Raw genomic sequence first — 14,531 nt, 5'->3', positions numbered from 1 at the left:
ATACTGAACAAGCTAAAAGCCAAAAAGACTTAATTCTTGACTATTTATTGCAGGTCTGGTTTGTATGAAGTCAAGTACTTCAGTGGTTGAACTTGTTATGCTGCTTTGTTCACAGGTAAGACAATCTCTGGTTCTAATTGTATTAGTTTCTTTGCATAGTGCTGGATTACTGCCAGACTAAGAATTATATCTTGTTTGATTCATTCTTCCATTTCAGTATAAGAAAACACAGAATAGTCTCTTCTGGTAACATATAAAATGTAGTTTTTTTTAATGTTTCATAAATTCTCTATAATCACAGGGTATACAACACATTTACATTTGTTTTGTAAAAGTGTATGGATGTACATTATGCACTTTTTCTGTGTATGAACTCTCTTTCAAGCCAGTTCTTATTTAGAATATGTAAACAGGGTACTGTTCTCATAATTTTATGTTGAAATCTGTCTTTGAATTAGTAATTTTTAAAACCTTTGTGGTGACTTTATTATTTTTTATATACTTGACATAACTTATTGGATATTTTATATACCTACCAGAATATAAAAAGCAGAAGAACATGGCTTAGGTAGTCAGGAACTGGCAGAAGCGGAGTATTTCTATTTTTAAAATGCTGCAGTTAATAATTATTTTTTAGCATAGCTGTAATGGGTTTCTTAGAAATCTGAATCAATTAACATTTTGAATTGCTTTCACAACTAAAATAATCAAAACTAAATAATTCCTCATACTGTTTGGATTATCTCTATCTTAATTTTAGTTTTATTTGTTTTGACAGAAGTGTTATTGGCTAATTTCATATATATAGTCTTTTACTTTAAACTGCCAGTAATATGTTATCAACAAACATTTTAGAATTTTGCTCATTTTGTAAAATACAAGAAGAATATGATGGCCTAACAGATCCAAATTTCAGATGTTTTTACACTTCTTTAAAGGCTTATTAACAGTGTTTCATTTACCAGGTTCCCCACAGATTTGTAATACCAGTTAAACTCAAGCCAAGTTATTATATAAAATGGGCAGGTTAACTTGTTATATTATTACCAAGGAAAATTAATTGTTTGTAGCTTTACTTAAGCATTCACTGCTGCACATTGAGAACATGCACCATAAACCTTTTGTACTGAAAAACAAATGAGTTTCTAGGGGTAATTGAAATGAAGATCTACTTTTGAGGAATCTATCTGAAAACAATTAACATTTACAACTGATTTTGGGGGAGGGGGTTCCAACTTACCTGCTGTTTGCCAGTCTGTAGGTTGTGTTTCTTCGAGCTTCTGTCATAAGGAAACCATTAAATCTTGTTTTCCTTTATTTTTTCTCTTCCTTTTTTTTCTTCTTCTTTTAGCCAGGGTGGATATTGGTTAGGGAAAAGTAAAAGAAAAATACATCCCTGGCAGGAATCCTCAGTGGGGTTTGAACTTCAAACCTTCTCCAGCAGGGCATTTGAAAAATTTGTTACCTAACGGTGAAGTCCTGGGTTCCAGGAAAATTCCAAAAGATCCATTAAGGCTTTTGAGCTCTATGTTCATGTCATGCAACTTTTTTTTTTTTTACTTTTTTTTTTAGCAGCTTTTGAAACGTTTTCTTGAGGGAAGGAATAACTTACAGTCCTTTCTTCCCTAGCCTTTGGGTTTACTGCAGTTCTCAGGAATAAAGTGGAATGTAGCATTAGGGTCTAGTGTCTTTGATGGCCTCATCATCTAATCATAGGTTTAACATTACTCATTTGCTGGCTCCAAGAATTCCTGCCATTAAGGGCCCTAGAGATGAAACTTTGCCTCAAATATTGATTGAAAGGAAGAGAGAGAAATTTAAGCTCTTTCTGCAATGCTTTTTCTTCAGACGTCCTAGTAAAGCTATGTAACAAATGCAGCTAAATCAATTTGTTATTTTTATGACTATTATATATGTTATTTATTATTTCAAAATATTTTACGATTTTTAAAATAAGCTTTATTTTATAACTGAAATAATGTGAAGACCCTATTCATTTTGAAATTCTGAACTTTTATTGATTTTCTTCAATGTTTGCTTGGGACAGCTATTTTGCATCTACTCAATTACTTGTGGAAATGGCAAGCTTTTATTTTTTGTACCCCATGTGATACTTCAGGGTTGTTTCCTTATCTTCTTAAGAAGGAAGATTTTGTCTCCTGGTGTCCATTTATCACTAAGTACTTCAGAAGCTAATGCTGTAATATTTGTTGGTGATGTTAAATGTTTCTACAGGAACTGGTCAACAGGGGGCTGTAATGGTGCAAATTGCATTCTCCTCCCCTCACCTTCCTAACTCCAAAAGTATTGGTCCTGTAAATTGCATCTTCACAGAATATTGTATTTAATCTTGTAGGTGCACTAAACAATCAGGTCTGTAGTTCTATTAACCTGCAGGAAAAAAAAGTAGTTATTTTTTCCTGTTTACATTTTAAAACTATTTGTCAAAAGAAAACATGAGGTAAATGCTATAAAAATGCTGATACATAAGGTGGCTAGAAGAAAAGAATGGCAGACAGACAAATATTGTAATCCACCTGTAGTTAGCAGAACTTGGAATTAGGCGCTTAGGAGATGTTCTCTGCAGTAAATGAGGTTAATTCATCTCTACAAACAAACTAGATAGTGCTGCCTGAGCTTTTCCATATGATAAATTGAGTAATATGGACTGGAAACACTATATAAAGTACTACGGCTTTTAATAATCCTAATGTAACTAGGACTTTTCTTCTTAACACGGGTAACTACTTTATATTCAAATTGAATGGCATTTTACAGATTATGTGGGGAAGTTTGAAATGTGTCACTCAAAAGATAGATGGCGATATTAAAAACCTTTGAAAAGTACAATTTTGTTTGCACGGAACAGAGTAACTTTAGACATTGAAAAGGAAAGGGAAATGCGAAGTTTGTTTTCCTTTCATTTGCCACAGCAAATTAGATGCTTTTATGCTCTTTATGTTGGAAATTCCATGTTAACGACTACAGATTAGCAAGGATGTCAGAATTTTTTTTCTTATCTGAGCTCCTGAATAAAATCAACATTGCCAGCGGCCCACGTCCAAGGTATGGTCTAAATTTACATGAAATATCACATTACAAATGTCTGAAGGTACATGTCATGGATAATTCAGTTCATATGGGCAGCCTTTTAGACTCTGAGGGATATGCAATCAAGCCTTTCCCCCAAAGGAATTTGGAGTTTCTGTGAAAAATAGATTTTAAGTTTTAAAGGAACTCCTGTAGGGATAGTGCATCATTTGTGGGTTTGGGGAAGAACAAAAAGTTGTACTCTTTGTATTTTCAGAATCTCTCTTGTATTGTAACTTGCTTCCCTGCACCCATTTAATTTTTTTATTCCCACCTACTTCACTAGATTAAAATTCAGGTTAATTTGAAAGCTTTATTTTCTTAATCTCTTATATAAACCAAAAGCATACATCCAAGTACTTGAAATACATTTTTCTAGATAATTGATAATAAACATGTAATGATTTTCACTTTTCATAAAACAGACATTTTCATTTGGATTTAGTCTATTTTAACATAAAACGGATGAAGATGTGTTATGTTTGACAAGATCTGTGCTTGATTAGCTGGTCTTTGTTCCCTCAGCCTACTTAAGCATGTCACAGCTGTGTTGCTGTTGGAGTGAGAGATTTCTTCAATAAACCATACAATTTTTTAAAACAATACAATAATTTTTGCAGTGTAGTTCCTTCTTACATGAGATTTAGATTTTAATTGCTTTTTTCTTATTCTTTTTTTTTTTCCCTAGCCTCAACACTACAATAGTTTCTAATTACTTCCAGATCTTTTGCAAATTTTTCTCTTCGGGGATACAGCTTCTGCAGAAACTGTATCCCAAGGGAGTTTTATCTCATGCCACTTGTATTTTTCTGTATCTTATCTATTAACAGGGGAAATTTATTTTCTTAAACAGAGAATACTGTCTTCGTATTTAAGACATGTTGCTACTTGACCTATTTAAAAATATAACTATTATAATGGATAAATGGTTACTCTAGGAAAAAAATGCTATGTCATTTGTGATTGTAGACTATGTGCAGAATATCTGACAAATTTTAGGATTTTGTAGTTTTCAATACATCATTCATTCTGTTCATTTCCCCTCCCCGCCATGTTGGAAGTTTGATCAAGATTGTAATTCACAGAATCACAGAATCATTAAGGTTGGAAAAGACCTTTAAGATCATCAAGTCCAACTGTCAACCCAACACCACCAAGCCCATTAAACCGTATCCTGAAGTGCCACGTCTACATGTTTTTTGAACACTTCCAGTGATGGTGACTCCACCACCTCCCTGGGCAGCCTGTTCCAATGTTTGAACACTCTCTCTGTAAAGAAATTTTTACCTAATATCGAGTCCAAACCTCCCCTGGCACAACTTGAGGCCATTTCCTCTCATCCTATCACTAGTTACTTGGGAGAAGAGGCCAACACCCATCTCACCACAACCCCCTTTCAGGTAGCTGTAGAGAGAGATAAGGTCTCCCCTCAGCCTCCTCTTCTCCAGACTGAACAACCCCAGTTCCCTCAGCTGCTCCTTGTAAGATGGAGCCTCCAAAGGAAATATCAAAACTAGAATGAAAATCCACTTCTGATTCACTATGTTGAGGAAAAAGATTTCTTTTAGATGCTGTCCCTTGTAAATAGGCTTTTATTAGAAAACCTGTATGAGGAGTGAGGAAAAGGATATACATAACTAAGAAATGCTTCACTTAAAACTGGCAATTAAAACTTGTTAGGAGATTCTCAAATAAATTGTAACACATGGTCCCTCTTATAATTAAGCTGTAAGTAGATTCTATAAATTGTTTACTTTTATGAAAAAATACAGAACTTAAAGTACCTTAAATAAAGCAAACTATACCAAGGGTACATCCATAACTTGACAAACTCCAGTATGTAATTAATGGGTAAACTGAACTTCAGCTACACCTTTCAAACATTGATTAACAGTGTGAGCCTCATAAATGGGTTGTGTCTGTCCGCGTTGTCTTATCTATTAACCTGGAAACTTAGAAACTGCTTGGGACAAATCTAGTCTGTCTTTCCATACCACAGGCAGCCATCCAGTAAATACTTAATGAAAAAAGATCTGTGAAGGATCTGCTCCCATGCAGCACAGTCTGTAAAACACTTTCTAGCAGTTTGACACATGTAAAACATAGTAGTTTTATGCTACTGTAGGTACTATAGCAATCAAAACTATAAAGTGGCAAAATGGGGCAGAAGGCAACAGAGGGGAAGGCAAATGAGTGCATTGCTTGTTGTCCAAAGTGGCAAGAAAAAATTTGAAACAATATCAAGAAATTCATCTCACTCCAAGGAGAGGTGGAAAAAGCAAACAAATAAACAAAAAACCCCAAAAGATGTGCCTTGCCAGTGCAAATTTGAAGGAAATGCTCACTGAGTAAATTTGGTGATAGGTTTAGCTCTGAGCATATAGGAAGACTCATCAACTTGATGAGGCACTGGAGAGATTTCAGTATGCACTAGCACGTCTAAATGTGCATTCTACCTCCACATGGGTATGGAATAGCTCTTGGGGTCAGAAACTGGCAGCTGCCCAACACAGAAACCAAGCAGAAAAAGAAATCTTTTTCTGGTCCCTACAGCCGACCAGAAGCAGCCCTGACATGTGGGATTCGTATAATAGAAACACAATCCATGCTTCTTGATACTAAACATACTTTATTCAAGGCTTTCTAGAAAAGTTTAAGTAGGAATTCTCCAGCTCTGCTGTACAGTGCGCTCTTATCAAGCACCATTCTCACATGTATCTTACCAGGATCCATCTTAAGACAGTTAGTTACCTTTATTTCTGTACTATACTATGTGTATGTCTATTTTACATTTTAATTTTATGCAGTATTAGAAACCTTTTCGTTTTCATTATAGATTTATTTGTAATATTTTTTTATCAATTTACTCTTGTTGCCACTATTAGATTCAACTTTAATTATGTTTGTTGGTCCTTATTTATTCCCTCCAAAGGTATTCCCAGAGTTCTCATGCTCCTTACTTTTTGTTTGTTAAGTGATAGCTCTTTTAGAGTAACTGTGCTAGTAGCACACTAACAGAAGTGTTTGCTATTTGTCTTTTTGACACCACCTATAGCAGGAAGGCTGAAGAGAAGTTAAATAATGAATGTGTCTCTTAAATCTAAACAATGAACCTGGGACTTAATCTCCTTAGGAAATTAAGTCTGGTGTAACTTCAATGGTGAAATTAAGATTGGTTATGCAAATTCCTATGGAAGTGTAATTTTTTAATCTTCCTTTTTCCTAATCATGAAACAAGTTGGATGTTTTACCTCTGGCCATGTTTTCCCATTTGTCCTGTTGCATTATCCACTAACTCTGTATTTGTACCAGCGTGACTAGGAGAAGACAATGCTGCATTTCATATCACTGCAAAAGTTTGAACTAAAATTTGATGTAGAAGGGAAGGACACATAGAATCACACATGCAAACATACAGAAACTCATATAAATAATCTGTTTTTTCCAGCAGGTAAACATTTATCCTAACAAAGTTCTGGACCTGCTACACTGCTTCTGCCCTGCAGCTTCTTCTCTGCTAACTCCACTTTTGTACCAGTGCTGATATTTATAAGACTAACTCACAAACACATCTGAAAACTGTTCAGATGTTTGTTTCCTGGATTAGTGGGTTAAGCTGTCTGAGACCCTAGTTCAAAAGCCACCAGAGCTACTCAGAGAGAAAGATTCAGGATTGCAAATACTGGGAGCACAGAGGAGATGAGAGAAAATGCCACTCGTTTTCATGGCAGAAAGCTGTAAATTCAGATCTCTGCATCTAACTGAATCATACTCTTAGGCTGCGGTTTCAGTGATCAGCTCAGGCTTCTCTCTGGCCCAAATCAGACTGGCAGAGGTATCATATCTTCTCCATGTCTAGCTCTATAACTCTGCATAAAATAGTAATTTTCAACTGATTATATTTCTAGAATAGCCATGAAAGCAATAGCTCATAGGAGGTGGCAGGAAGGATGGCTGGGGCTGTAGGAAAGACAGACTGAAAGAAAAGCATTTGAAGGGAGAGAAATAAGTTAAAACAAACAAAAAAAGATCACACAGATTGTCATACACTGGACAAAGCACTAGAAAGGTGTATGAAAATGTCAGTCGTGTAGCTCCAAACTGAGCCTTTGTAAATTCACTTTTTATCACAGGCTCAAAGTTCAATAAATAGAGTCTTTGTAGCTGAAGCAAGTATTTTCTCTAATACTGTCATCCTTTTTGCACTATAGTAATGTCCAGCAAGAGAGAAACAACATTTCTACTGTGTTCTTATCCATTATCAAATACGATACACCTTAACCACGTACTTATGTTCTGGTGTTCATTAGGGGCTCTTCATAATCCAGAACATGGCCTATACACAAATAGGTTGTTATACACACAGTGTAATTTCCAAAACCAGAAATGAACTCCAGTATGAGCTACCGGGGGAGTAGAAAACTTTTTCCTTTATATTTTTTGCTCTAGAAATTAAGTGGTTTGTTGGTTGTGTTGGGGGTTTTTTGTTGTTTTTGGCGCTTTTCCCCAGTGTTTCTCACTTGCTTTATAGAATTCTGGAAGTTTTCCAAAAGATGACCATTTTGCATTATCTTTTTTTTACGCTAAAGTGGTGTCAGAATTTTCTTGCATTACTTCCTTGTCCATGTGTGGAATGTCTTCCAGACCAATTTCAGTCTTCATCTCTGTGCCATCTGCTTCTGATAATCTAACTTTCAAATGGAAACCATCAGTGTATTCTTTCCTACTTGTTGGGCAATTTTACTTTCTTGATTATTCCGTGAGATGCCCTTCCAGCTCCCTGTACACTCAGAAAACTACTTTTGTAGTGTTTTGCCTTTAGTAATAAGTAGGATCTCTTCCTCAATATCTTACACCAGAGTCACCATGGAACTTCTGGTCCTTTCTCTTGCCTGTCCTTATCAGGGTATTTTTGTCAAAAAATGTCAAAGAGTACATTTATTACACATCAATGAGATGCTGTTCTGAACCTCCTAGATTCATTGCCAAACAAGCAGGATCAGAAAACTGTAATTACTTTCCCCATATCCTAATATGGCAATGTGTCTTTCCCTTGAGTTCTCTATTAAGTTGCCTACAACTGAGAAGGATCTTAGAGGAAAACACCTAAAAAGTCAGAAAGAGTCAGCTGGTATTTCTTAAAGGGCTGAGAAAGGGTGCCATCATTATTGATAAATATACCATAGTTGGGGGGGTATCATTATGTATATAATGGAGGCAATGTGAGGAGTAGTTTTTTGCACATCGAAAAGTCTTCTCTTCAATGGTGCATTTTGGAAGACTTCAAATTCGTTATCCACCTCTAAAATAAAAAATTCATTGAGTAATAAGTGGACTGGCCTTTAGGATTAATAGCCATACGTAGCAACATATGTTGTTAATAATAAATTGAGTGTCTCTTAAATGAAGAACCATTTTTCCAGTCAGGAAGGAAGCTCTAGAAGTTATGGAGATGTGTGTATCTTCTAGCACATATCTCTGTCTCTATTAGAAGATACGCAGACTTTCTACAAGGTGATTAAGGTTAATATTGTATCATCTAAATAAATTTGGTCGTTTCCCTAGTGTTGTTCGGATAATGTAAATGTTTTTGCAGTTGTGGAATCTTTTTCCTCTTTTCTTCTAAGATACCAATGACATGTTCCTCTGGGAACATTTGACATCATTTTCAAGATAAATTGAGCAATTACCACAGGTGATCAGAAGGGCAACAGGTCTATGTGTTTCCAAGAAAACAAAAAATTAACATATTACTCCAAGTCAAGAAAATAGAGGAAAAATGAAGCTTTAGTCTTGTGAAAGTGAAATCTAAAACTGCTTATTACCTTTGCTGCATTGTTAAAGTCATATTCACATAAATAGTGTTGTGAAAGTTTCACATTCTTTTCTTTTCTGTGATTTGGCCAGAAGCCCAGTGTATTCCAATACTTGCAGATTTGCCTTCCAGGAGGATGTCGTCAGTCATTCTGCAACTTCCTTATTGTGGGAAATGGTCGCTTTTAAAATGGATGACCTATCATAAAATCCTAAAATTGATCCCAAATTTACTTGAAAGAATAGACCAAAAATACATTTTATTTATCATCTATCAACAGTATACATGTGAGTGTGAGAGAAGGATAAAGGCAGTAAAATTGGCGTTCTTAGATCTGATTCTCATTCCAAACAATAGTGGAAGGTTTTAAGACTCCAATATATTTAGCGCAATTCTTCTAGGATTGCTAGGGAGAGTCCTGTGATCTTAAAAACTGTATAATCTCAAAAATTAATGAGTAATCTGCTCAAAAATTTATGAGGCTATATCTTGAAATCAGTTCGTTTTTCTGTTTTTACCCACTTCTAATGGACATGGTTTCCTGCCTTAAAAAAACATTTCCTTCAATCTTGTAACATATCCTTTGAATCTTTCCTCTTAAATGAAGTAAAGCAAGTTATTGGTGATTTTAGAAGGTAAATTCACAACACAGAGCTCAAACCCAAACTAAATTACATACAAGTTGTGAATTGCAAACACATTTTTATACACTTTCCTCTTCCTTATCCTGATAAAAGGTAGCACCTATTCAGTTCTGTACATGATTTTTCTCCAAATATATTTAAGAGTCCAGAAAGAAAAGTCAATATAATAGAATTTCATCTGTCTCAAGAAGTTATGATTAAAATACAGTGATTGCAGAATTGAGGTATCAACTGAGTTATTAATATATTAGACAAGAAAATTCAATAAATATTCAATATGACAAAAAGAAAAAAATACGCAGAATATTTTAAGACACGGAGAAGAGAGAATTCCAAAGAAGCTAGAATTGATTGAGACAGTGCCACCTGTACTGGAAGGAGAATGGTACGGTGATTACTACAGCAGGTATCTGTCCATTCAGTAACCGCCGTTTGTTGAGAAACTTGTAATTTGTGACACAATTTTTAACTTCCTTGCAGAAATTGGAAAGGGTGAGAACTCACATCTAAATTATGGAAACTCTGGGAATCGGTATTCCTTTGTTATAAAGATATTGTGTCAGATCTGTTATATTAAAATATGCCTAAAATTGAGAGGAAATTGTTGTAGTAAAAATTATTCCCTTATTTGTGGATTAACAGAGGGTTGGGAGTTTGCAGTGATGCTTGCAGTAGCGAGTTTGTGGTGAAGCAATGCAATGAATCCTGGTTTCTTTCTGGATCTGTATCAGTATGTTTTCCACTACTTTTTGGTAGATATTTGGGCAGATTTCACACACTTTTATTGTGAATAATTAGCTGGGATAAATTGATGAGATTTTCCACATATGGAGACATAAGAAGACATTTGTTTGATTCCACATAGATAGCTAAATTTTTTTAGGTACCTTAAGATATCTCGCCTAAAATCTAGTTAGCCATTTTGGATATTCTACAGTATCTGATACATTGGCACTGAGCAGCAAGATCTGACAAAAGACTTGCAAGAATCTCTTGGTCTTTTGCAGACACAGATAGACCCTCTGTCTCTCTTTAAAAATTTAATTAGCATGCTTTCTTCTAAGCAATCTTAGGAAGCCTTTTTTTTTTTAACTCTCTTTTCAACTTTGTTCCTGAATTCGAGGCACACCAGTTCTGGTTTCCTGACTGCAGAGTCATAGCAGCTGTGGTGCAGAAAAGCATCTCAAAATAAAAATGCTAATAGGAGTTTTTATAGTGTACAGTAAAAGGCTCTGATTAAAGAAAAAAACAATGCTACACCTCAAATACTACTTCTAACACAGACTATTGTTTTTTAAAATGGCACGAGGTGCCTATGTTTAGGCAATTGAGTCCTTTCCTTCTTAGCTTCTCAGAGTGACTTTGTACTATACCAAGGTGATTTAATTGTTTCCAGAAATTAGATCATTAGGCTTGCTTCAATTACTGAATTTGGAAAAGAACAAAATCAACAGCACTGAAGAAAGGAACCTGTTACAATGGTTTTCTAGCCCACAAGCTCAAGGCTTGAGTTCTGATACTCCATCTTCTCTAATCAGAACTTACATGCTCAGTAATGGGTTAATATGTTTATTATTTGGATATTTTAGTAGGTTGCCTCTTATAAAACCAACCATGAGTAGAAGATTATTGTCTTTTTGGTTTTTTAAGATGCATGACTTGGTCAAATCTGTGAATTTTCATAGGGTCAGTAAGAGGCACCTTGCTGATTAGTGACAAGTTTTCACAACTATTCTTTGAGAAAATTTCCTTATCTGTGTAAATACATCTTTTTTGCCCATACCAGGAAACAAGCATTGGGAATTTCTGCCTGATTTTATAGTCCTGGAAAAAAGGAAATGTAAAGTAGAATAGTTCTGTAACTTTTGATTATAACATGAAGTCACAGACGAGAAAATTTCTCTCTCAACTGTAATCCAGCTAATGTGTTTTTATTTTTTTCTGTATGATGAAACAGAATTGTTTATTACTCTTTAAGAAAACTTTTAAGAAATTATCCCAAAAGAATATAATCTTTACTTGCTAGAGAGAGATCTCAGCCTTTTTTAATCTCAGGTATCAAAAGTCTGTTGGTGTGATGGAGGCAGTGGTTTGTATGGCCAAAAGCTGTTTGTGATGCATTGAGAATTTTCTCTTTAACTTAGTGGTATATGAAGTAAAAGTTGTTATCTTTTAATATCTACTAGGTGGTTTAAATCAGTTTCAAAAGTTTATCTTGGAAATACATGTTAATAGTAAAAGAATTTTTAAAGCTCTGTTATTAACAACTTTTTTTTTTTACTTATAATGGGGAAGAAACAAAGAGTGAACTCAAGGAGGGATGGATGGTACACAGATTATTGCCTGCTCTATATGATAAAATGTACAAGGCGTAACAGTGAAGAAACGTGAAGAAACTGCTACTGCCATACTTTCTTACACTTAATATGTTCATTGGGCAACTGTATGAATTGAAGAAACAAGATGTGTTTTCATGTTCTCTAGACAAGGAAACTAAAGCTTGCTTAAAGGTGAAGCAGAAAACATAACCACCTAAAGTTTATTTGAAAGTCAGAATGAATTACAGGTTTTTTGAATTATTAGTTGTGTTTTTTTTTTTTTAAAGAAAAGCATTAAATTAAGAAGTTCAGCCTAAATTCAAGCTCCTTAGCAAGTCATCAGGGTCAAATTCAGAAATGTGGTTTAAAATCCTTGGGTTTTGATCATGTTATATTTTATCTTCTTAGGAATGGCAAAATTCTATTCAGAAGAATGCAGGACTTGCATTTATTGAGCTCATCAATGAAGGAAGGTAATTAATTTTGAAGCTTTTGAACAAGTAGTCATTTTGCATTTATTCCATTGGGTGATAACACTTCCTCACCATCTGTTCCAAAAAAATTGTGAAAAGGCCATATTAATTAAGAGGTTTATTGTATAGATACTTTATATGGTAAATATTTAATTTGGAAATTTCTGAAAAATTTGTTTTATTGACAGAAGGAAATAGAGCTCCCATGAACTGTATATAGGTTTGCATTTATTTGAGAATTGAACCACCATTTTCTAGAGCAGCAAGGTTGTTTCACCCAGACAGGCCAGGGAGCCCAATCTGTAAACCCATCTGCTGCTCCATCTGTTTTAGAAGCATAGCCTTCATTGTACAGATGCACTTCTCTGTACTATCAGTTCATGAGGAATTATTTTATATAGAATTTCTGCTCCAGTTTGAGTCCTGTAAAACACACGGGACATTATGTTTATAAGAGCTACCTTGCTTTTGAAAATTGTTAAGATACTTTATTATCAATTCTCAAGTAATTTTAATGCTGTATCTGTTTATATCTTGTACTCTGTGCAATGTTTGTCAGTACTTCCAGCCAGCAAGCTGGGTAGCAAAGGGGGACTCTTTGGCCTACCTGGTAGTGGAATGCCAAAGACAAAAGAAGCCACTTATGTAATGTGTGGGACATTGGCCAGTACATTAAATCCATTGGACTCTAGATGTCTTGATATGTGCAGCAGAAAAAAAAAATATAGCAATACACCTGTTGAAGAGATGTCATTTTATGTATGGTTTCTCATTTTCACCAATAGTATGTCATTACCAAAGTAAAGTATCAAATGTTCTCTTTATTACAGTGTATTTTTTGTCTAGCTGATATTTCAGTGGTTAAATCATGCATTCGGTTAAAAGCAAATTTAGAAAACATCAGAGAATAGTAACATAGGAATATGAGTATCTGCAAAAGAGGAACATGTAGCTTATTACCCAGTTTTTGGTTGGTGTAAGTTCTCTGAGATTCCCTGCACACATTGAAGTTACACTGGAATATAGCAGTTGGAAATGTAGTCCTTTCACTGGAAATTCTTCTTGCTAAGAAGTGGCAATATGAGTTTACACCTTTATAGGGTCCATGTGAGTGGATCATGAACTGCACATTATACAATAATTGTTACATGGTAATAGACTGAATAATTATAGTAAGCTTATATTCTTTGATAGTAATATACGATCCCGTTTTGACCTTTTTTATTTTCTCAGTCAGGCTAATGAGTTCAGATATTGCATGCTCACTACTGATAAAATGCTCCTCCTGAACAAATCCCACATCTGCATATTTTTAGCAGTCAGGTGTTAAGACATCAGTGGACCCTCTACTCCCCTCTAACAGTAACTTTTCAAAACAAAGTAGTATTTAAGACCTGCTGCTTAAATCAAATGAAAAGTCTAATCAGGCTGCGCTTAGACACATTTTCCTCCATATACTTTTGGCAGAAAGATGTTTTAGAACAAGTGTGTGTGGATTACTAGGACACTCTTCTTTGCAATCAGTCCATCCGTTTTTAATTTACCCTTTTGGGGATAAAGATAACAATACTTTAACTGGAAATTGTTATAAATATTTATTCTGCTTAATAGCTAAACTTGTGAATGCAGTTCATCAATCATCGCTAGAGAATACAATTGTGCAGTTGTCAACAATTAACAGGACATAAACAGTTGATGAATGTGCAGCTGAATTGAAGTGCTCCCTAGGATAACGTGAAATTATAAACTGGATCATTTAAAGGAATCTAACAAAGGATCTTTATAATTAAAACAAAGCAGGGTTAATGGGATGTAAAATTGCATATAATCGCTATGCAATAATGATTGAATTTTAAATTATTAAAAGCAAAATGAAGACTAAGAATATTTTGAAAGACTTTCTGGGTAAGATTTTGAGAGACCTGGGTAGTAAATCAACAGTTTTGAGAAAGGTGTTTCATCTGAGTGTGGAGGAAAAGGTTTAGATGTAATGCAGAGGGACATAATTTTTAATATCTTCAGTTAGATGTCTATCTGATTTAATATATGGATGCTATATGGTGATTTTCTGAGTACTTAACTTTTGTTGTTTCTGCTTGAAATAATGAGTGCCTTTCTGATCTTTGACTTTATTAGAAATGTTCTGAAATAAAACATTTCAGTTTAACCATAGTTAGAAAAACATATAACT

At 34.6% G+C, this 14,531-nt stretch overlaps 1 protein-coding gene across 1 annotated transcript in view; it reads left to right on the top strand.

Annotated features, from left to right (window-relative positions):
• The window catches only part of NBEA (neurobeachin), a gene marked incomplete at both ends in the record, with an annotated part of 159,812 nt that overhangs the window by 130,664 nt on the left and 14,617 nt on the right, over positions 1 to 14,531 (top strand). The window contains 2 exons of the mRNA XM_010283206.1: positions 54 to 115; positions 12,276 to 12,340. Coding sequence (XP_010281508.1) covers positions 54 to 115; positions 12,276 to 12,340 — 127 coding nt within the window. The remainder of the gene's footprint in view (positions 1 to 53; positions 116 to 12,275; positions 12,341 to 14,531) is intronic.

This window comes from Phaethon lepturus, unplaced genomic scaffold (assembly GCF_000687285.1).
Source record: "Phaethon lepturus isolate BGI_N335 unplaced genomic scaffold, ASM68728v1 scaffold4233, whole genome shotgun sequence".
NCBI classification, from domain to species: domain Eukaryota; kingdom Metazoa; phylum Chordata; class Aves; order Phaethontiformes; family Phaethontidae; genus Phaethon; species Phaethon lepturus.
The sequence above is the reverse complement of the archived record's forward strand: the minus strand, read 5'-3'. Positions and strand labels throughout refer to the sequence as shown.